This window comes from Triticum urartu, chromosome 3A (assembly GCF_056163025.1).
Source record: "Triticum urartu cultivar PI428250 chromosome 3A, HENAU_Tu73, whole genome shotgun sequence".
NCBI lineage: Eukaryota > Viridiplantae > Streptophyta > Magnoliopsida > Poales > Poaceae > Triticum > Triticum urartu.
The window spans coordinates 729,864,556-729,887,801 of record NC_141875.1 but is presented as its reverse complement, the minus strand read 5'-3'; the positions used below and the strand labels follow the sequence as shown (position 1 = coordinate 729,887,801).

Genomic DNA, 23,246 nt, shown 5'->3' with positions numbered 1-23,246 from the left:
GCCTGTGTTGGATGGAGCAGCGCCGGATGAATGATTAACATCTTCATCGATGTCAGTTGCCTCCTTGGAGGCATAGTCCAGTACGTTGGTTAAATGTTCGACTATAGTCACTAAGTGTGTGGTAGGCGGGACATAAATTTCCCTATGATCGGATTTACATCTGATCAGATCATAAACTGAGGACTGACCCCGGAATCCCGATATTCTGGATTTGGTCTAGCATCTTGCTCGAAAGCGAGAGGTATATTGGGCCCATCTCTTGGCAGTAGGTGGGGCTAACTTGCACTATGCTCAAGGAAGAGGGTGACACGACTTCAGAGCGAGGATTAGCCAGGGCATGGGCCTGGTCTGATACTGATGTGTTTCGATCTGAACTCGATGCTAGTTCCGGAGCGTGACCTGATCCTTGGTCCGGATTCGAGGTCGAGTCCGTGGTTAAAGTCGCGGTGTCGGTGGAATGCCCCAACCGATCTCGCGTTCAGCCAAAAAGGGCAAGATCGCGTGAGAATCGGCAGTGTATTTAAAGCTTCCAAATCTGATGAGCAAATTTGGAGCGAAGTACTCGACCCGGCCGAGGTGTCCGGCAGGATCGGCGTGAAGGACCATGCTAACGAACGGGAACAGTTGGCCTGGGATGAAGATTTTGCTGCAGCTAATGTCACTATTAATCTGGAGACGAGCCATTCATCCTTTTTGACCACATAGCATGACCTGTATGGGCCACCAATGTCGGTGCTACAACCGGCGGATCTCGGGTAGGCTATCTTGAGCTGTAGGTTTAGGAACAATGGTAGCTGGAAAAAAGGGAGACAATGTTTATCCAGGTTCAGGCCCTCTTAAAGAGATAAACCCTATGTCCCGCTTTCATTGTATTAATGTGAGGGAGTATAGAGTACAAGATAATCTACCTCGAGATCGGATGATTGTGTTCTAAACCCTAAGGCTGGTGATCATGCCTCTAAAGACTAAACCCCTCGGCTTATATATGCACGAGAGTACCTAGGTTTACACATATGGTCGGATGTCAATATGCCATCTAGACCACACCGGGTCTGTAGCTTCAATAGTCCATCCTTTTAGTGATCGTAAGGCCATAAGCCTGGCGGATGGACTATGGGCCGTATAGGTTGGCACCCCTTCGTCCAGGACACCATCAGCCCGTCCGTCCCCATTTCTTCCCTCTCCGTCCCCTCCATGTCTCCATCATCCTTCTGCTCATTGTCGGCTGCTAGCCGTGGCCTGGCAAAGAATCACCACCTATGCTATGTTGACACCGAAGCGGCGGCTGCAGCTATCGGAGGAGATCCGGGCCAGGCGCGATGCTTGGATCGCTGCTGGCCTGCTTCCGGATTCACCGCAGCCGTCGAAGGAGTAGGAGGATGCTGCCATGGACGCGAAGAAGGCAGAACCGGAGGAGGAGGGCACAGAGAAGGAGGAGCCGGAGGAGGTGATGGCGGCAAATCTAGCGCCTGGGGGCTCCGACATGGGCAACTCCATGGCGGAGTTCGAGCTGGCCCAGGCGGAGGAGGCGACGGAGCAGCAGGCCATCCTCGACTCCTTCAAGTCCGAGGCCCAGGTGGAGGGCAACCGCCTTACCCTCCACCGTTGCAGGGCGGAAATCGATGGGTTCTGCGTCGAGTTGGAGTCCGACAAGGAGCCTTTTACATGGTTTTGTACGAAAATGCTAATATAAAAATGCATACTATGATTGTTAGAGTTGCAATATGGGGTTCGTCTGGTCACTGTCCGTGGACACACCGGGACTCGTACGCGGGCGTTTGATAACTCAAATAAGGTACTACCCGTGGTTGTAGATGCTCTTAGTACTAACTCCGCTTCAAAATAATCAATGTCCTGCATTTTTTGTAGTATATAGAAATATATAACATCTAGAACATCAAATTAGGACAAAAATGCAGTCCGTCCGTTTATTTATTTTCTCCCTTGCCCTGCTCCCGTTGCCTTCCCTCCCACGTTGCCACGACGATTCGACGAACAGCGGCCACCCAAAAGATGATTGCACGTCCGTCCGTTCTCTCTAACTTCCTCCTGGCTTGCAGACAGTATAAAAACAAGTACTACCACGTGAAATGATATAGGCTGTACTACCTAGTGTCCCACAGATTCTGTTGTAACTGATAGGAAAAGATGTCCCACAAAATCGGCATCAAATAATGTTCGCAGCAGCAAAGGAGGGTAGCTCAACAACCAGCGTGTATAGCTGGTGCGGCGGTACTACGGGTTATGTATGACATCGCTTGTTTGACTCCATGGTACACGCATGCTGGACGCATCACACACCACACACCACACACGAATCGATCAACTCGATCTTAGTTCGATCAATCTCCATCCTTCAGTCACTTCCGCAACAACGACATGCATATATATATAGTCTTGCCTGAGAAGAGGTTCTAGCTACTTCTACCTCCAAAACCTCAACAGCTAGCGATGCAGCAGCAGAGGCGCCTCTCTGTTCTTCTCCTCCTGCTACTGCTTGGGCTGATCACCACCCAGACCCAGACCCAGCAGCTTCCAGGACTAGTCACGGAGCCGCGCACATGTGTCCCAATCGTGTATGGTGCGCCTTGTGTAGGTAAGTAATACTCCACTGCGTAAGTACCGCCCGGCCAAGCTATTCGATTTCGGTATATATGCATGCTGCATCTATTTTATTCTACGCCGACCATATTTTCTTGTGCGAACTACAACTAATTAATCTGCGCTGCAGCTGAGGCTGCCCGGAGTCCGTCTCCGCCATCTCCTCATCTTGACCGTCCGGAGCACGGGCTGCCGACCACACCAACGCCAATCGACCATCAGCCGTTTCCGCCTCCGTCGCCACCGCTGCCGCCTCCATCGCCACTGCTGCCGCCACCACTGTCGCCACCATCGCGCTCTGCAGCCGCAGCACCGAGCCGTTTGTCACTGCTCCTCGCCATCCTGCTTCTTACGGCCGCTACACTCCTTGCTGGCTGACCCTCTACGTATGTCACGTGAGCTTGAAAGAAATAAGTATGTTGCAGCCAGCCATTTGATTTCTTATAATGTTATGTCCTGAAGTGCAGTTATGTTAACCGCTGCGCCTTGCGGAACTCCTGTTATTCACGTGAGCTTGAAAGAAATAAGTACTGTAATTCAGGTTGTAGAATTTATCTCTGCAAACTTTTTGTCGTATGATAAGTTGTCAAAAAGGATCCCGAGGTTCCTGAGCTAAATTAGGCATGTAGTTCCTGGCTTGTTAAACTCAAAGTATTCGTCCACTCGTGTGATCCATACGAGGACCGTGATACGAATCATTTCCATGGTTCAGTTTACTCTGCCAAGAACGTTCTTTTGTGTCAATAGTTCCCCTACCTTTTGCTCTGGTTCCTCTTCGCAAGGTGTAAATGGCAAACTAAGACACAAATTATTGGATATTATAACCCCAAACTCCAAAACTAATACCAGAAGTGGCAGTACAAGTTTTCATGAAGAACTCTTAAATATGAACCGTACGTTACCTAGAAAGAAAGGATTAAAGCATAAGCATAAAGCCATAAACTAGTATTTTCACTATTTTCAGAAAGATGACAATGATTTTAGCATGGTTCTTAAAACTGATTGCTATCTGCACAAGAAACTGGAAAAAATGATTCAAAATCAGGATTGCTGACTGCATCTTCCATTTTCAATACCACCCGTCTTGACACTACCCTCAGAAAAAATAATGCTAGAACAAGCAGTACAGTGATAAGTGAGAAAGACAAACAGTAAGCTACAACTAAACCGATCTATATAATTACCAAAAAACTTGATAATTCTATCAAGATCACAAAACAACTTTATAAGGGTCCACAAAAGAGCAGAGATAAAATTAGAATTCAGATTTCCGAACTGTAGTTATATGATTGTGCCTCCTCAATGATGATTCTTGAAAGAAAAAAAAGTAAAATAAGTAATGTGTTTTCAAAGAGTTTGAGTTCAAGATGGAAACTCGTCCGGTAATGCAAGACAGGGGCTTGTTTGGACAGTGTCTCACATCACATTGTTGCTACTGGTTTTTCGTTCTGTTTTTTAACGAACCTAATTTCACAATGAAACATAAAAAGAAGGGTTTGGCTTCAAGGAAAACCATGCTTACAGCTAACACAATGGCAACCAGCAAAAATAAGAAGAACAGCCATAACTAAATAATAACAAGATAACCTAAAGCCAGGTGATGGAACACAATATTCAGCGTTTACAGCTAATGGTGAGGCAGTCCACAAGAGTCTGTGGCTGTGTTAACAAGCCATCCAGGATGGAGTTGGCGGCAGATGTGATGCTTTTATCAACAAGATGGTAAGCCTCGACCTTGTACCCCTTGTTGATTTCGAAGCTCGGGTAAATGGTGCCACCGGTGATTGAGCCGGAGGGGAAAACCTTGATAGGTACAGAGAGTAAATTATGCATGCCCATGAGAATGCTCGACCTCCACCTAGGCTATTGACCAGGAATAGTGTCCTTGCGCCTAGTTCTGCCGGATACAGGTCATAGCTCGGCCTAAGATTATCGATGGGGGCCAGAGAGCATGCGGTGAACCAGCAGTTGTCCCTGAGGTGCATGGTATCTCTTTCGTGGGAAACCAGGATATGCAGCTTATAAGCCACCTCCAGCCGTGGTGGGCTTATCTCCAGCACCATGAGAGCACCTTGATTGACGCAGTAGAAGCATTCTACGAAGATTATGGGTGCTAACTCCCACCAATCATCATGGTAGGATAGTGACATCCACTGGCCATCGCAAGGCTTGGTCATACCAAACATGCGGAATTCGTTGAAGTAGAGCACCACTGTTGAGGCAATCCCAGAGCCACTGGCAGTTAAGCCATTCAAAGAGCAGAGCATGCCAAGAAGGCCATCTTCTGGAGGCATCAGCATGGCAACTGGTGGGAGGTCTATGAGGAGGTGGAGGGTAAGCCGGTTGAGTAGGCGGACGTGTTTGGGTTCATGGATCAGGATGACGAGGCCCTCAGTGGTGAGGCTGAGCAGGTTGTGGACATGGAGCTCGAGGGTCCACCTGGACACACTCGCCGGTGGATGTGTTGAGGAAGGACCGGCGGTTGGGCACGGCGAGTTCCTCCTGGAGCTTGGTCCACTACCCCTATGAGCACCTCCGAAAGACTGAGCCGGCACATCATCTTGAGATTTACGAAGTCACCGTAGGCGCCTCGTCATCGACGGGAACGTCTCCTCCCACTGAAAGCGCATCGCCGGAAATCCTGAAATAAATCCAGGAATAATGCGAGCACCAGGATTTGAACCCTAGTGGGTTGGGGATACCACTGTCCACCTAACCATCAGCCTCCTGGGGGCGAGCCGGCGCTAGATTGACGCGTGGGGGCGACCTAGCTCCCAGTCGTCAGCCCACAGGTCGTCCCGGGTTCGGTGATATTGTGTACGAAAATATGTGCAAACTCGGAGACTTTTGCACGAACTCGGCGAAACTTCGTTGAAATTTGAACAGAAAACATGAAAACATGCAAACTATGCCTAAACTACGCCTTGCCGCCACCGCCGTCGCCGCAGCCGTCGTCTACATGCCGAGAAGGCTGTAGAAGCGGGTGTAGTCGCCGCCGTCGTCATTGTCGTCATCATCGCGCGGCTGGCTTGGGCCGGCGCCGTCCCTGCTGCAGCCCTGGCCAGGGTCACCGAGGCGTGGTGGCGCGCTGGATGGCCCGTCCTCCTCATCATTGTCGAGGACGATGACGCCGCCCTCCTAGTGCCCATGGCGCCGGGCCTGGAGCTCCGCGTATGCCCGGCGCTGGCGGCGGACCTGCTCCCGGACGTAGTCCTCCTTCGCCCACTTGAGGGTGGACTCGTCGTCGGGGGCTGCCATCTCGACGTGCTCCGGCTTCACCGGGAGCAGCCCCGGTTCGGGCTTCGGCCGGACCAGGCGGAGGGAGCGCCTCCACAGAGCCGGAGCGGGCGGGGTGGGCCAGGCACCCTCGTTGATGACGAGGGCGCCGCTGCGGGTGCGGCGCCCGAGCGGCATCTCCTCCGGCTCGGGCTTGACGGGGCGGAGCGTGGCCGGCGAGCCGGAGCCCGACAACGAGGACGACCCCGGCTTCATCCACCGCGGCGGCGAGAGAAGGACGGCCGCGGTGGGTACTCGAGGCACGTCACGTTGCTGCACTCAATGTGGTCGAAGATGGCCTCGAGGGTGCGGCCGGGCACGCCCCACCACTTGTGCCGCCCGTCGGCGTTGAGGCGGCCCCGCAGGATGACGCCCTTGGTGGAGGCGAGCTGCTCCTCGCGGCGGCGTTGGAAGTACATGGTCCAAAGGGTGTGGCTGTCGACGGCGCAGCGCGGCTTGTGCCGCTGCTCCTCCATCAGGGACGAGCGGATGCGGGCGATCTCGGCCCGCCGCGCCGCCCCTTTGGGCACCGGTGGCACCGGGACGCCGCCGGCGCTCAACCTCCACGTCCCTGGCACCCACATGTCCGGGGGCGCCGGGTACTCGGCCTCGTAGAGCAGGCGCGCCTTCGGCTCTTGCAGGTGGCGGCGGCCGGAGCCGTTCGCCGCCGCTCCATCGCCTGGGTACCTCTCGGCCATCTTTCTCGTTGGCGGGAAGAGGGGAGTGTTGCTATCTATGCCGGGGAGGGGGGGGGGGGAGTGAGAGCTGTGGCGTCCACCGGCGGGGAGGTCGCCTTTTATAGCCATCGCGGGGCGGTGACGGGTTGCATGCCGGGCGACGCATGGCTGGACACGTGTCGCAGCGCGTTCACGCGCGTTCACTGCACCGCCCGTGAGGCGTCAATGGAGGCTGACCGGCGCGGCAACCTTCGCATTGATTCCCGCGGGAACCGAGGCTATGAGGGCGACGAAGCAGCGTCTCGCTGACTTGGCAGGCCCATCCGCTTTCGCGCCAAAACCGCTTGCCCGGCGCCACTGGGCGCCCTCCAGCGCGCCGGGTTCACCCTGGGTCCGCCGGCGCCAATTTCGGCCCAAACCGGCGAAAAACGGGCTCCTGGGGGCGCGACTGGGCCGATATTTGGGCGCCGGCGCCGAAAAATCGCCTGGGAGGGCCTGTTGGGGGCGTGGCTGGAGATGCTCTCAGTGCGGAGGTGGAGCAGACCCCATCGCGTCGCCGGCAGCAGCTGGGACGACAGTGTGATGGAGTTCAGTTCTGTTTTGACTTTGAAGAAAGTGTTGTACTTTTTGGTATGAGTTTTTTTAGTGGTATGAGAGGGCAATAGGCAAACTTTATGGCTAATGATTCCCATTGGCCGACCGGCCAAGCGAAGCGTAGATCGCAGCGTTATCTCTTCCCTCCATAACAAGGTAAATGTTTGTAGCCGGCAGGCCGGCCGAAGTTTGGGCCGGTCCGTATGTGCCGTGGGATCTCTGTTTTGATCGTGCGTCCTTTGCATCACCCACGTAACAGAAGAAACAGCCGTATCCCCTAGGCGGAAAACCTAGGGTTTCGATCTCTTTCGGCGGCCCCCGCTGGAATCCATAATCTCCCACTACTTGTCGATCTGTTCGGCGGTACTGGGATCGGGGCTGCTTTTCTTCCTTTGTCTCGTCAAGAGGGAGGCGGAGTCAGTTGGTATAGATCGGATCGGGAGAGATGGCGGACAACGCAAGATCGCAGAAGATGAAGGGAGAGGAAACCACTGAGGAACTGCTTGCGAGGCTCACCTTGCAGGAAGAGGAGGAGGATGATTTCATCTGGGAGGAAGAACTGCCAGACATGGCGGAACCGGCGAAGTGGCTGGCGATCGTTAGAGTCCATACACCAAAAACCTTTAGTCCCAACGCTCTATATGGGGATATGAGGGCGGCCTGGAATCCGGCACGACCGGTGGTCTGGAGGAAAATCCGTGAGAATCTCTTCACGGCACAATTTGGCTGTTTAGGGGACTGGAACAAGGCGATGTCAGAGGGTCCATGGCTGTTCAGAGATCAGGCGGTCATAATGAAGGAGTACGATGGCTTTAAAAACCCAGATTCGTTCAAGCTGGATAAATTAGCTATTTGGGCACAAATCCATTGTCTCCCCGACAAGTTCTTGATTGAACCAGCGGTCAGAGGCTTGGCATCTAGGATCGGGGAGGTGCAAGAGGTACAGTTGAAGCTACCTGCAGGCTTCTTTGGAGAGTTTGTCAGGGTGAGGGTGAAGCTCAACATTAACGCAAAGATTAAGAGGTTTGTCACAGGGACGAAGGGGGAGGAAAGGGTCAGGTATCGGGTTAAATATGAAAAGCTACCCATCTTCTGCTATAACTGTGGAGAGTTCGGGCATTGGCATGAGGAGTGTGGTGATGGGGAGCATGATCAATCAATGTTTGAGTGGGGGGAGTTTCTGTATGCTGATATCACCCGTTTCAGGCCCGCTGGTCGGGGAAACTTCACGCCGCAGCGCGGAAGAGGAGGAGCTAGATCAGGAGGACGTGGAAGGGTATGTGAAGCTAACAACCCGAATCAGAGCTGGCGCTTTAATGCACACCAGCAACAGAACAACACCAACGAAGCATCAGTGGTGGACAGAGAGAAAGACGATGGGGTTGACGTAGGCAAACTCCCATTGGAAGAGGGGGTGGAGCAAAATCAGGTGCAGCTTTCAAATAAAAGAACCTCTGTTGAGAACGGAGCAAGTACGTCTGATGCAAACGGGCAAAAGGGAATATGTCAAGGGAGCTAGTGGTCGCTCAGGCACTAGTCCCCCCCTCCCGCCTGTCTATGTTTCGCCCAGAAAGGAGAGCAAGAGGCCGAAGAAATCAAGGGCCGATGGTGAGCTGGAAACGACGACAGTCCCAAGCGAATATAAGAAAGGTCCAAAGGATACAACAACACCAAATGCAGCATCAGCGGGCTCCCGCGAGGAGTGCCGCCGGGCACAATGAGTATTCTAAGTTGGAACTGTCGTGGGGCGGGTAAGGCCGCGACAGTTCGAGAACTACGCGATTTAGCGTGAAACTTTGCCCCTACCTTTCTATGTATTGTCGAGACTCAGATAGATAGAACGAGGGTAGAAAACTTAGCAGGATCTATTGGCTATGATAATGGCTATGCTGTAAGTAGCCAAGGAAGGAGTGGAGGTTTAGGGATTTTTTGGAACAACCCAATAAAGATTGAAATTCTTGGTTATTCTGTTTATCACATTGACTGCTCTGTGGATGAACCGGACAAGGATAAATGGAGGTTGACACTTTTTTATGGCGAAGCACAAACAAACCTAAAACGTAAAAGTAAATAAATTGCAGCAAGGTATTTTTGGTTTATAGATCTGAAAATATATGATGGAAAATAGACTCGGGGGCCATAGGTTTCACTAGAGGCTTCTCTCTTGAAGGAAAATAATACGGTGGGTGAACAAATTATTGTCGAGCAATTGATAGAAAATCACAAAGTTATGACGATATCCAAGGTAATGATTATGAATATAGGCATCATGTCCGCTTCAAGTAGACCGACTCCTGCCTGCATCTACAACTATTACTCCACACATCGACCGCTATCAAACATGCATCTAGAGTATTAAGTTCATAAAGAACGGAGTAACGCCTTAAGTAAGATGACATGATGTAGAGGGATAAACTCAAACAATATGATGAAAACCCCATCTTTTTACCCTTGATGGCAACAACACAAATACATGCCTCGCTACCCCTACTTTGTCACTGGGTTAGGACACCACAAGATTGAACCCAAAACTAAGCACCTCTCCCATTGCAAGAAAAACCAATCCAATTGGCCAAACCAAATCGATAATTCGAAGAGAAATAAAAAGATATCAAATCATGCATATAAGAAGTTAGAGAAGATTCAAATAATATTCATAGATAATCTGATCATAAATCCACAATTCATCGATCTCGAGAAACACACCGCAAAATAAGATTACATCAGATAGGTATCCAAGAACATCGAGGAGAACATTGTATTGAAGATCAAAGAGAGAGAAGAAGCCATCTAGCTACTAGCTATGGACCATTAGGTTTGTGGTAAACTACTCACGCTTCATTGGAGGGGCACTAGGGTTGATGTAGATGCCCTCCGTGATCGAATCCCTCTCTGGCGGGATGCCGAAAAAGGCCCCAAGATGGGATCTCGTGGAAACAGAGGCTTGCGGTGGCGGAAAAGTATTTTGGTGGACGCTTCTGTTGGTTTGAGAATATTTGGGAATTTATAGGCCAAGAATTAGGGTTAGAGGAGTCATGTTGGGCCCACAAGCCAGGGGACGCCCCCCCCCCTAGGGCACGCCCTAAGGGCTTGTGGAGCCCTCGGGACTCTTCTGCCTTTGTCTCCAAGTCCTACGTGTGTCTTCTGGTCCAAGAAAAATCATCGTAAAGTTTTATTTTGTTTGGACTCTGTTTGATATTCCTTTTCTGTAAAACTCAAAAATAAGGAAATAACAGAAACTGGCACTAGGCTCTGGGTTAATAAGTTAGTCCCAAAAATAATATAAAATAGCATAATAATGCATATAAAACATCCAAAATAGATAACATAATTATAGATAAGTTGGAGACGTATCAGAACACTATCGTCCGCGCCGGTCTTCGTCACGCTGTCAGGTTCTTCCCCGCCTAGTTTGAGCATCACCATCGCACTCCTAACCCAGCCGCCGCCACCGTCAAGCTGCCGACACCGCTCTTCTTTGATGCTGCTACCGCTCGCTCACCCGAGCCGCGTCGCCCGTCCAATCCCCCTTCGTCTTCGTCCAGCACCAGCTCATTGCTAGCGTCGCCGTCCTCTTCCCCGACCACTTCGTCTACTCCTACTATCGTTGGCGACATTGGCCCCGCGCCGATTGGCGCCGCAAACGTCGTCGAGTACTTCTCTGCCGCCCCCTACGATTCCTCCGAAAAGGCATACAACTTGTGCAGGTCCCCGTCTAAGCATGCCCAACGCTGGCAACACCGACGCGTGCCTTCGTCCCCAATGTGTTCCCAGGCCTGGCAAGCCTGGAGCAGTGCATCGTCAACACCGACTTCGTCCGTCTACGCATTCCCGGTGCGGGCAACACTGACGCAGGCCTTCGCTCACGACGTATCCCCAAGTTTGGCAAACCCGACATGACGCCTCGTCAACATCATCTTCTTTCTGGCGCACCACTACTTTGACACCAGTGCGCCCATGGCTAATTTGGCGCCTCCTTGTGCCCACGGCTCCACGGTGACTACCTCGACACCGGCCTCCCCGACTAGACATCGACCACGGCTACACCACCCTTGCTCTCGGCTACCTCGCACGGCAACCTCGACCGCAGCTACACCACCCTTGCTCTCGGCTACCTCGACAACGGCACAAAGGGCTACCACCCCACTTGAGCAACTCGTCCGCTTCCTCTACAATCAACGCATCCGCGACGCGACATCGTCCACAACACTCCAACTACGACTACAGGGGGATGTCAGCCCATCGGCTGCTATTCTCTCCAGTCTGACCGTCCACGACGCTCCTATTGTCTGCGGCGCTACCGCTACGACTTCAGAGGGATGTTAGAGTATATAGGCATATATTTGTATATGGTAGACTATGATTTGTAATCATCTCCTGCCTTATCTCTACAAGAGGCTTCATTCCCTCCAAGCCTTATACTCTATATAAACTGCCGGAGAGGCTCAATAAAATATCCATCATCAATTCCAAGAAATCCTCTCTACTCCATCTAACATTTCTGGTTTCAAATGCCCGCTTCCCAGTTTTATATCTTGTGATATTTTTGACTTCTGTACAACTTCTGCCTATGTGAAGGGCTGGCACATCACAGCTCCGCAAATACAAAGTGACAACAATCTCTTGCTTCCGAAAAATTAGTACCACCTCGGCCTAAAAAAAATAGTACCACCTCGAATAGAATAAACCTCATAAAATATAATGTATGTGAACGGACCAAAATATTTGTGAAACATGCCTTCCTTTATTATTAGGTATAGATTTAACTGTGATGCCCATTGTGAAGGGAGGATTTCATTTACAATCTTGGTAATTTTTTTAATAGATAGCACTGAAAATACACTTAAAAATTGGATTATGCTCTCAGCACTAACTTAGCATTTCTGGAGAGGTACACTGCTGGAAAATTGAAAGAAGCGGGCGCATGTGAACAACAGGATGGTTTACATAACTATGAGAGAAAAGGTTAACACAAATGTCAGGGCACTAAGCACAATGGAGTGGTTGATGGTATAAATTCACATTATTTTGTTTTATCAACTATAACATGGCATTTAGAACTCTTGATTAAGATATACTTTATATTCAACAATAATTTAAATGTGAATTGTTATTTAGTTTCATACACCCTTGGGTAAATAAAATAGTCGTCTTGCGATTAATCACTAAGCTGCGTAGAAAGAATATTTTTTTTTCATGTTCAAGTTTTCTACCTAGCATTTACATATCTTATTATTTTCCTTTGGCAAAACCAAAACATACAATCAAACGAAAAGGCATTACATTTTAAATTTTCCAACGAAGAGTCACTTGGTGAAGATAACATATGGAGTATCTTTGACAACAATATTCCCTCACATATCATACTACTCCCTCCGTAAACTAATACACAGAGGGAGTACTAAATATCTATATAATGCGTTCCCTCAAAAAAATTATATATGGGACTATGTATTTTGATCATTAAAAATGAATAGAGATGATGCCCGCACACTTGCGCAAGCCAGATTACTATTTGTTTTAATAATAAGTAATATATGGTGGCATACATTAAACGATGAAGAGAACACACTCATTAAAGAAAAATCCAAAGACATCACTCTATAAAAAATGCAGTTTTAAGGAAGCCGACAATATGCACAGTAGGAAACAGAAAAACATAGAAGTTTACTAATTTATAACTGAAAAGTCAAGCTTGATTATGACAAGAAATTTTATGATGTACATACAGTATAATTAAAGTGGCGACGGAATTCAACACATTAGAATTAAATGGGAGGTCTTAAAACCAAAGCCGTGTCTACTTGGATTTTCTTACTCGCAGTACATGCCGCAGCACTTGATACTAGCCGTCCCTCCAAAGTAAGCGGACACCTTGCCGTCCCTGGTCTTGAACGTCTCCACCTTATAGCAATCGGAGCTGAGGTTTTGATATAGTTCAAGCGGCCTATTCCAGTTTTGGCCCATATCCATCACCTCCAAGCCATGGATGTAGGCACTCTTTCCATAACCTTCTGACGGAAGGCTGCCGCTCCCCATTTCGGTCGTCGTGTACCTGTTACCGGTATGCATGTTGCAGAGCTGCCCTCCCCAAAATGCCGCCACGCCATTCTCAAACTGTGGAAACTGCTCCCGCGGCCAATACCCCAGTAATCGGTCGTTGTACATCACGCACCATCTCCCGGTTATTTCATCCTGTATGCTCGTGTTATTAGTTAATTACATGGGCAGATACAGGGAAAAGAGTAGATTCGCAAAACTAAAACAACGTCTGCCCCAACTAATAACATACTCCCTCCATCCAAATATACACTGCCTAATACTTTTCCAATGTTATCTTTGACCACAGATTAGACCAAACAATGTATGATGTGTATGTTTACAAAAAGTATACAGTTAAGCTCGGATGCAAAAGGAGTTTCTAATGAATTACTTTTTTGTATCATGCATCTCATATCTTATTAATCTTATTATCCATGGTCAAAGGCAACTTCAAAAATTAGGCCCTTTAGATTTGGATAGAGGGAGAATACGTATGTATGCTGCTATCACACTACACCTTCATGATGACCGTTTTTACCTACATGCATATGCATGTGTGGTTCAAAAACACAGAAATGATATATTGCAATGTCATTTTGGATTGAAGATTGTTATTTCACATCCATATTTCAAATGTGTACTATATTGTTGCATCAACAAATGAGTATGCATCGAATTAATACTTCTGAAAAGGTTTTCTTAGTTATAAATATAGTGCATCGTGGATTCAGACAGATTAAGTAAAACAAACATTTCACATAAGATAAATTTGTAAGGAACAATTTTTTTCAAGGTTCTCCTACCAAGAGCATTTGAATCAAGGGTATCTTAGAGATAGTTTAATAAAATTGACCTTTATTTTTTAAACTCAGTTTTCATAGAACTAGACAAAGTTTTGTAAAATATACTCCCTAGATGTGAAGCTATTCCTTAAACTAAATTTAGATGATATATTTTTAGGGCTCTTGAAAAGATTTTTTTTACTTCCCATGGTCCAGTTATATACGAACTACATACCTATTACACTGCTTGAACTTTTAGTTACCTTGTATAGAGTGAGTTGAATCTCAGTCTGCCCCCCACCAAACTCTGATAAAGGAGTTAAGGCCGCACCAAAAGCATACTCGTTTGATATTTGTACAAACCCATTGCATTTCAGATTGAAGCAATCAATGCCACGAGGTGGGTCCTGAAGAATTAGCTCCAAAGGAGTAATTTGTTAGTACCATCGGAGTATGTTTGTGGCTTTCAAAAGTCGTCCACATAAAAGTAAAGGCCGTACCAATATATGCATGCTGCTAGTACATTTTTATTCTGTCTCAAAAAAGCATCCTAACTAGTATATTTTCAAAAAAATAGATATCAAAAACCATATTGATGTATGCTCAACCTCAGTTTTATTTCTGTTAACAAACGTGGTAGTCTTGGATAATGAGCTTGCAGAAGCCTACTGCTTCTCTTTGCAGAGTGGTTTTGTGGTGGGAAATGACCTCACCGCAACATTTTGGGATGATACTTTGGTAGGAGATGCCCCCCCCCCCCCCACCACCACCACCACACGGGAAAACAATACCCATGTCTATATAACATCCGCCAAGCTGATGTGATTTAGGGCCCAAGATGTTTAATTCGCCACCACCTATGAGTAGTATGAATATGTTCATCAACTAGTTGGTGAACATTTACCAACAGTGGAAGGCTCAAATTCGTGTGGGAGTTAGCGCTTTTACTTTGGTTATATGGAATTGTCTCAATAACTATTTTTTAACATGACAAAAGTTCCAGAAAATTTACAGGTAATTTCCCAGGCTTTTAATTGGATCCATACGTGCTCGTATCTTCGCCGGGAAGAGAAAGGGTGTTTATGGTCTCTAAGTGAAACATGTGGGAGACAACTGCTTGAGATTTATCCAACGATTTAGGTGTGAGCACAGGAAAAGGATATGTGACCCATGAAGCTTCATATGTTCCTTATCACTTCTGCAATATATAGATCTTGTAACCGCTGCAATAATTAATTAAGTGTTATGTGCATCAACCGATGCAGAGTTCCGAGTGTTATGCCTCTTTCCGAAAAAAAATGAAGTACAAGTATAGTTATTGGTAGCAGCCTAACAAGGCGAAAAACTAGTAGTCAACATCTGAACAACTAAAGGGTGCATTCAGTGGCGGACCCAGGAATGAGCCAAGGCCCAGGCGAACTGGGCCAAGGCCCAGGCAGCTCTGTTGTTGACTGTAGCAATTTACTGTAGCTACAGTGCACTAGTATATGAAGGACATGGGCCTCACGCCCCAGGCCGCTGCCCCTTTTGCCTGGGGCCTAAATCCGCCCATGGGTGCATTGATACGTAGCATCAATTGCATTAATTTTTAAATAGTGACATATAGATTAATACATTTAACATATAGGTGCATTGATCTGTAACATATATTTAATGACGTGCTATATGATTTTATTATAATTTCCAAGGAGAGATTCAAGGTTGTACCACTGTGCGAATAAATAATCTCGTTTCACCATCATCTTCGTATAAAGATGGACTGACCTGAAAGAACCAATAACTATTTAGTTTGTCCTCGACCCTTTTAGCTTTCCATGAAAAGGCAAGTGTAATACTACTAACAATGAAAGTTAGAACACGATGCTAAGAATATGGAGGAACGTTACCATCCAACCATACTGAATGTACGACCCATTTTCGTTGTAGATATTAATTGCACTGACGCTCCACTCATTTGGCTCAACATTTATTGACCAGGCATTTATATCCGCCCTTGCTCCATATACAGTTTGGTATGTTTCAATACCAGCAAACTGGTAAATCATAATAAAACATCATCATCATGTAACTTTATCTGAGATCGCGTATAGTAGTAATTGGTGATTATCAAGTAAACTCACCTCTATTTTGCATGCAGTGAGTTGTTCCTGCTCAAGCTCGACATGAGATTTATTTGTCATCCTTCTAATAGGAATTGTGCCACTTGGACAGTTTCCACTCTTCTGCCATATTTGATGAACCACTGCACTTGTGGTTGCATTGGTTTTCTTATTATTCGTGCTAAACATCTGTTGCATCTGGTACAGCACAAAAGCATAAAGTTAATTAGGTTGCCCTCAGTGATCAAGGCTATAAGGAGGTATAAGAAAATGTAGTTTTGTGCCCACAAAATGTAATATTTTTTCTATTTTCTTTAAACTTATGGATTGCATATAGGTCAACTTTTAAGTTTACTACTTCAACTATTTTACATACAGTGATATACTAGTATAAGCTAGTGGCACTACTTGTATTTAGATATCCTCACAGGCAAGAAATTAAAATAATTGTAACAACAAACGTTACCTCAAATTTTGTGTCATTTTTTATAACCAAATGCTCAAAAGATGGTTGCTGGTAAATATCAACACACTCGATTATATCACCATCTTCGCTCTGTAAATATAATAGGAAACTATGTCTTGGTAAGTAACCATAATGAAATAGAGTGAAGTTAGAAGTTTTAGAGTAAAATGGACGCACACCTTTATAAACTTGATAACTGACTTTGTTGAATCTCCGGTGCTGATTAACAAAAGCAAAAACATCCACAAGACAACCAAAAGCTTCGAATATTTTTTCATCTCAGCTACCTCCAAGCTTGTGAATTGCTTGCTCAACCCCAAAGCTTATAAAGACAAATAATGAAAAGTGAATGTGTTATTTAAGTCATGCAAACAAGTAGAATGAAAAACTGAATCTATAAACATATTTGTTGGGTCAATTTCACAGAAAAAAAAAACTCCTAATAGAAGACTGAGGGAAAAGTGCATATGGCCCAGAATAGCCAGGGCTGTATTTGTTTCAGTTCACAGCATAGTATGTACGACTAACTGGGGCTGCTAAATGTGACAACTTTTGACTGACCTATATTGCAGTAGATGCTCACAATATAAGCAAGGTTTTGATATATGCACACCATATTGTGTATACTGTCTTATAAACGACAATAACTCAACCAAAAGTTGTTCCTTCTGTTTGAGCACATATCACACTAAATAATTGCTTGCGCTGATGATCGGACATAGTTTATTTAATTAGACAACAAGTATATCCATACAAAAAAGTAAGTTACAAATTTAACAAAGATTTATATTAGCACGCACCAAACAGTGGGTATTAACCGACAGGTTTGTTGTACAAAGACAATTTGGACTTTAGGAGACCAAAACCATCATGACAAATTAACAGTAAGAAATAAAATAGTACTGTACATCCCTTTGCGCCATATCAAATTAAAGGCTGCATGTATTGGGGTAGACAAGCTCCATTATGTGATTTACTGTAGTAGACTTGAAACCTCATTAACCATCATATAATTCAATGCATCGAATCAAGGTTCAGTGGCTTACCAAATTGACCAATTTTTTAATCAAGTGACTCTCTAGTGCCTATATGTTCACTGTATTCAATTTGCTCAGCTGGTATATTTTAACTGCACAAATAGGGTTTGTCGAACCTTAACTGAACAAGTGGCTTATGCATGGTTCTGTAACAGATCTAATTAGCTACCAGAGAGTCATATATATGAGAGGGACTGACAAACAAAGAAGTTTTACATGCACTTATGTGCTAACGAGAACCATTACTGTCGATCAAACTTATGGCACATGAGATTAGTTAGCTAATGAAACTGGTGACATTAGTGACCTTGTCCATGTGAGCCCAATTTACTGAAACGCTCATGAACAAGAGGATCTGACTTGTATGGGGCATAGATTATTTGTGGCTCAATAAAGAGGCGTGCGCGCACCCACACACACCACACTATACAAAGATAGAGATTATGGAGAATGGACAAATCCAATTTCACAAAGGCCCCGTTTGGAGCGCAGGAATAGGAAAACCACTTTGCTCCAACAGGGCATAAACATCTCAATTATCACCATGTGCTTACAATAGCAATGACAGGGGTCTGTTGATGGGGTGAATATCCACAAAACTTCTACCTAATTGCTCAACTTTATTCATGCATTGTTTAGCTGCTAACTAATAAACGTACTGACATGTGCGTAAAAACTCAGAAGACAACTCAAGGGGTTGATTAATCAAAACGCTAGAAGTTCAAGATGGACTACTCTGCTACTGTACCAGCAAGGCAAAAACAGAGCAGCTAACCATGGAAATGACATTCCACAACTAGTTAGTTCTGCGCAGAAATGGCAGGCGCCTGAACAATGGGCTACTACGGATGAATGCAGACTCGGCCAAAATTCAGAGTCCGGAGGCTCACCTGGTTTGACAAACTTGGTGCGGAGATCCAGATCTTTCCGAGGAGAAGGAAGGCTACTTGGGCAAGGGGAGGGAGAAGGGCGTGGGGAAGGGGAGGGGGGGTTGCTCGTGACCAGGAGGTTCAAGTGGACGAGCAGGCTTCATGTAACTTGAGCCCAGGCATCATGCATGTTCAGCCGAAGGGGATGCGGAGAGAGAGAGAGTTATCATCAGAATCGACTACGGAGCGTCGAAAGAGAATATAGTCAAATCATGAAGTATCCGTGCATGCTAGGGCTGGACACGAATCGAGCCGAGCCGAGTTCAGTCCGAGCCGGCCTTTGGCTCGCCTAAAGCGAGCCGAGCTCGGCTCGGCTCGTTGGTTGAACAAGCCTGTTTTTGGAGGCTCGGCTCGTTTTGTCTCTGGCTCGGTCCAGCTCGAGCAGCTCGCATGTGCACTGCTAATGTGTGTGCAAGCCTGTGCTTGCGGGCGTCGGGCGGCGGACGCTTGGCCAGGCACCATAGGAGGGATGAACGGCGCCATCGGTGCCGAGAGCGAGCCGTCCAGTGTCCGGCGCGGCGAGGACGACGGCGGCATCCGGCGCGGCAAGGAGGACGACAGCTACACTCTATACAATCAAGCAGAAGCATTGATCCATCCATCCATCAAGCCCTACACCCATCCATGCATCCATCGCGTGCCTGCGCAGCCATGCAGGGAGCATGTGTGTCATCTGCCGTCCGTGCGCCAGTGCAAGGGAGCGCGCGTGACTAAGTGCCGAGCGTGTGCGCGCCGAGTTACTAATGGGAAGGAAGGAGAGAGTACCTGCTCGTCACGTACAGCGAGAAACCAGGGGAGGAGTGTCCGCCTGCATTCGGGGTGGTGAGGAATGGCCGCATCGCTCGCCGCCATCGGTCCAGTTTTGCGGCGCGGCAAGGAGAGAGATGTGGCGGCGCGGCCAGGAGAGGGATGCGGCGGCGCTGAACAGAGAAAGGAGAGACTGCGCTCTCTCTGCGTCGCTCGTGCCCTAATGGGACGAAGGCTGATGGGAATTGGGCTGGGCCTCGAGCGAGTCACCGAGTTGGACCGGGCGAAACTCGGCTCGGCTCGGTCGGGAATCGGGCCTCATTTCACAAGTCTGCTCGCTCGTTTATTCTATCGGGCCGAGCTGTAACGGGCCGAGCTGGAGCGAGCTTCGGGCCGAGCCGAAAAGCTCGCTCGAACATCCAGTCCTATGCATGCAAACTCACCTTATAGGATCTATCACGGGACGCCTCATATACGTCTCTAAGCCAAATTGAATCGTAGTCAAATTCAAAGAAACCCTGAAATTAAAAAAGGGCAATCCTGAGCCAAATCCGTGTTTTGAGAAAACAAGGGGAAGTGATCTCATACTCAACGAATTGAAATTGACAACAATAAAAAAAATCATAACTTAGAAAGAGAGGCTCTGGAAGGTAAAAGGACTGAAAATCCTAAAAAAGTGCCCTTTACTCCAAATCAAATTTGAACGCCTAGTAGCAACCCACAAATAAGTTAGTAAAACAAGAAATATCTCCACGGCGAAACACGGGATGGCGCTCTCCCGACCGCGCAAGTGGCGGCTGGCCGCGCACCGCCGCCGGCCGGATCTCCGGCCTCGGGCCTCCCTTGCTGCCGCCGAGACCGGATCCGGACACCCCGCGGCGTCCTCTCCCGCACCAGCCTCGGCGCCGCCCCGTCCCCTCGTCAACACCGCGACGCCGCTCTCGCGAACCTCCTCCGCGGGAGCCGCTCCAGCGCCGTCTTCCACTGCTGCAGCCGCCGTCCTCTAGCCGCCAGCGTCGGTCCTTCGAGGGCTGAGCTCTGCCGTGGTCTCCTCTGCTTCCCCGAGTCCAGATGCTCGCGAGTCCTCTGCCATGTCGCTACAGCTGCTGGGTCGTCGGACCTCGGTTGCCGGTGATGTGGGTGCGGCCGTGGAGACCAGGTCAGGGCAGCCTCTGCCTGCGCGTGTGGTGCCAGCGTCGAACACTACGGCTGCAGGCAGCGTCCCGTCTACCGGCGCCATCCCTCGATTGCGGCCGGTGCCCCCAAGTTTCAGATTTAGGAAGGAAGCTTGGGGTGTTAAGGCCTCGCTGTGTTCCAAGATCGTGACAACAGCTGCTTCGGCACCGCCGCCTGCCAGTGCCGCCACAGGCCTGCTGCTACCGGCTCTTGTTGCCCCGGCCAATGGCAACGGCATGGGCTGCGAAGAGGAGCTGCCCTCCCTATCTCCATCAGCTAACGCAGAGGGCATCGTCGTTGGCATGGGGGGTTTGCCGACCAGTGCGCGAAGATCTGTTTTGTGGGCCTCTGCTGCTAACAGTGATGATGAAGACGAAGACGAAGAGGAGCTGGCCCCTCAGACGCCGCCGGTTGCAGCCAAGGCCGTCGACTCCGACGAGATGTGTGTGGGTCATGAGGTGGACATGGATGGGGGTTGGCAGGAGGTGCTGCCGCGGTGCAGCCCGCATCGGCTCATATTGCCGCCGCCATCCACGACAATGGCTCCGTCCCATTCCTACTTGGCTTCACGGTAGATGCCATGCTTTGCTCATGGGCATCGTGTGCCTCATTGCAGAGATCCGTTGCGGTGCTCACGTTGTTTGGAGAATGTCACCGTGCACACGGATGTCGCAATCCCTGGCGTCCTCTAAGCTCGCTGGCATGCCTTGCCACGCCGCCCGTGGCCAGCGTCAACACCATGCATGGTCCTACTTCAGCTTTATGCAAGGGTCCAGTGAAATTCGCGCCCCTCTCCAAGGCGCTTCACCATGGGTCCTGGGCATCTATTGTATCTGCTAAGGCGGACTCGACAACCTCATCTGAAGTGGTGCTGCAGTCTGCTCTAGCTGATCAGATTGTGCTGCTGCAAGGCTGCCTGGTGCGGGTTGTGAGCTTTTTGGAGCGGGCGGAGGTTGCTCTGAGTAGACTCTCCCTTGTGCCGGCTATGCTGCCGACTGCTATGACGCCACATCCTCCTATTGCAGTTGGTGTTTGCTCCGAGGAGGACAAGGAGGCAAAGTTATATGGTTGTTTCTCCCCCCGTGTTGGGAACATTTCGTCGTCGATGTCTATCTCGCCCCCTGTGTTATGTAGCACTCAAGACGAGTCCATCGCCATGCTCATGGCTCCGGTGCTGCAAATCATGCCCGAGATTAGGGAGCGATGTATGAGCTCTGCTTCGCTTTTGTCAGTGAAGCACATGAAGGTGGACTCACTAGTGACCTTGTGTGAGGGAGATGATTCATGTCTGTCATGTGAGCATCCAGAGGCGTCTTCTGAGTCCTTCGGGTCGGAGGTGCATGTGGTTGAGGATATTGATGTGGCCGGTATGTGCGTTAATGGGAAGGCGTCTGCGGTTTCTTGATAGATGATGCTTAGTTTCTTGTGTTGTCGATGTGACTTTGATTGTCCGACTCATCGTTGTTGCTATTCTTGTCAGGGTTCTGTTGAGTTGTGCAAGTGTGGTGAGGTACGATTGTTGTGGGTTAGGAGCATATGACGGGTTGTCTGTGTGGTCACGGTGTTTGGTGCTTCCCGAGTAGCCTGTTTCGGGTTGTTTGTATCGGTTTTTGCCTGGCTTTCCGAAAATTAACTGGGCAATTCTCTTCTTCTTAATTAATTGATGAGGCAAATATTTTTCCTCCGTTTAAAAAAACTGGACGCCTCAAACGCAGCCTGCCTTTTCACTTCTCGGACGCGAAATTGTCACCCAACCGGACGCCCCATGGTCCAAATGCATGGACTGACCTGCAATCCCCATATCTGGCCCATATTGTCCAAACGCGCCCGCACTGTATGGCTGACCATAAGGGCCCACATGGTCACACGCAAAACCTTCCCAAATGATTAGTGACACACGTGCGGCACGAAGAAACATGGTCCAAACACCCTCATTACTATCCGTTTTGCCACATCAAACAGATGACATCAGCAGATTTTTTTGCTTTTTCGGACATAAAAATGTTTTATCTCTCAAATAAAAAATTCGTTTTCATCATTAAATCCGTCTCGACAAGGTCTCCAAAATTAGATCCATATTGATATGTTTTGACATGTTTCTTTTGGGGCCAAAAATTGTCATGACCTTATACTGAAGTTGCCATAGTATTTAAACTAAAGTTACCATTATATGTTTCATCTATTTTTTTCTAGATTTAAAGCTACCATTGTATTTCAACTACTTTTCAAGTTAATTTTATTAATTGACCATGACAATTTTTAGTAATTAACCACAGCAAATTTAATTCATGTATCATGGCAATTTTTAATAATTCACCATGGCAATTTTAGTTTATAGATCACGGCAATTTTAGTGTTTTGACTATGGCAATTCTAGTATTTTGATCATGGAAATTATGTTTTGTATGAAGCAAGGCAAATTTTAGTGCAGGTATCATGGAAAATCTAAGTAATTCACCATGGCAATTTTAGTTTCTGGTTCATGACCAATTTTAGTCATTGACAATGCATTTTTAAAGTAATTGATGATGGATTTCTTTTCAATTATGAACCATGTCGAAATTATTTCATGGATCATCGCAAATTCTAATAATTCTTCATGGGAAATTTAGTTTCTTAATTCCCTTTATTATAACATGTCAAAATTTACTTTAAACGTAGAAAAAAAGTAGTCGAAACACATCATGGCAACTTGAGTGTAAACACCATGAAAATTTATTCGCAATAGACATGACAACTTTTAACCGGCAAAATATATCATTGAAACATATAGATATGGGATCTAATTTCAAAGTCCTCGTCGCGACGGATTTAATGATG

General features: G+C 47.7%; 1 protein-coding gene, 1 non-coding gene and 2 pseudogenes across 2 annotated transcripts; 3 read left to right on the top strand and 1 right to left on the bottom strand.

Moving 5' to 3' along the window:
• The first annotated feature begins 2,322 nt into the window (after positions 1-2,322).
• On the top strand, positions 2,323-3,177 carry LOC125549496 (uncharacterized). The gene is made up of 2 exons (XR_015600030.1): positions 2,323-2,596; positions 2,732-3,177. It is a non-coding gene; the product is annotated as an uncharacterized LOC125549496 (transcript).
• A 1,793-nt stretch (positions 3,178-4,970) lies between these two features.
• LOC147982319 (uncharacterized) lies at positions 4,971-6,060 on the top strand (annotated as a pseudogene).
• Positions 6,061-12,857: 6,797 nt separating this feature from the next.
• On the bottom strand, positions 12,858-18,584 carry LOC147982318 (protein neprosin-like). Its single transcript, XM_087517313.1, has 8 exons — positions 18,465-18,584; positions 16,717-16,859; positions 16,538-16,627; positions 16,093-16,269; positions 15,859-16,005; positions 15,680-15,736; positions 14,236-14,379; positions 12,858-13,343 (listed from the first exon to the last, which is right to left on the bottom strand). The coding sequence occupies exons 2-8, from the start codon at positions 16,813-16,815 to the stop codon at positions 12,963-12,965; spliced, it is 1,095 nt and encodes a 364-aa protein (XP_087373439.1). The 5' UTR covers positions 16,816-16,859; positions 18,465-18,584; the 3' UTR covers positions 12,858-12,962.
• A 1,275-nt stretch (positions 18,585-19,859) lies between these two features.
• Positions 19,860-22,014, top strand: LOC147982317 (uncharacterized; annotated as a pseudogene).
• Positions 22,015-23,246: the final 1,232 nt, after the last annotated feature.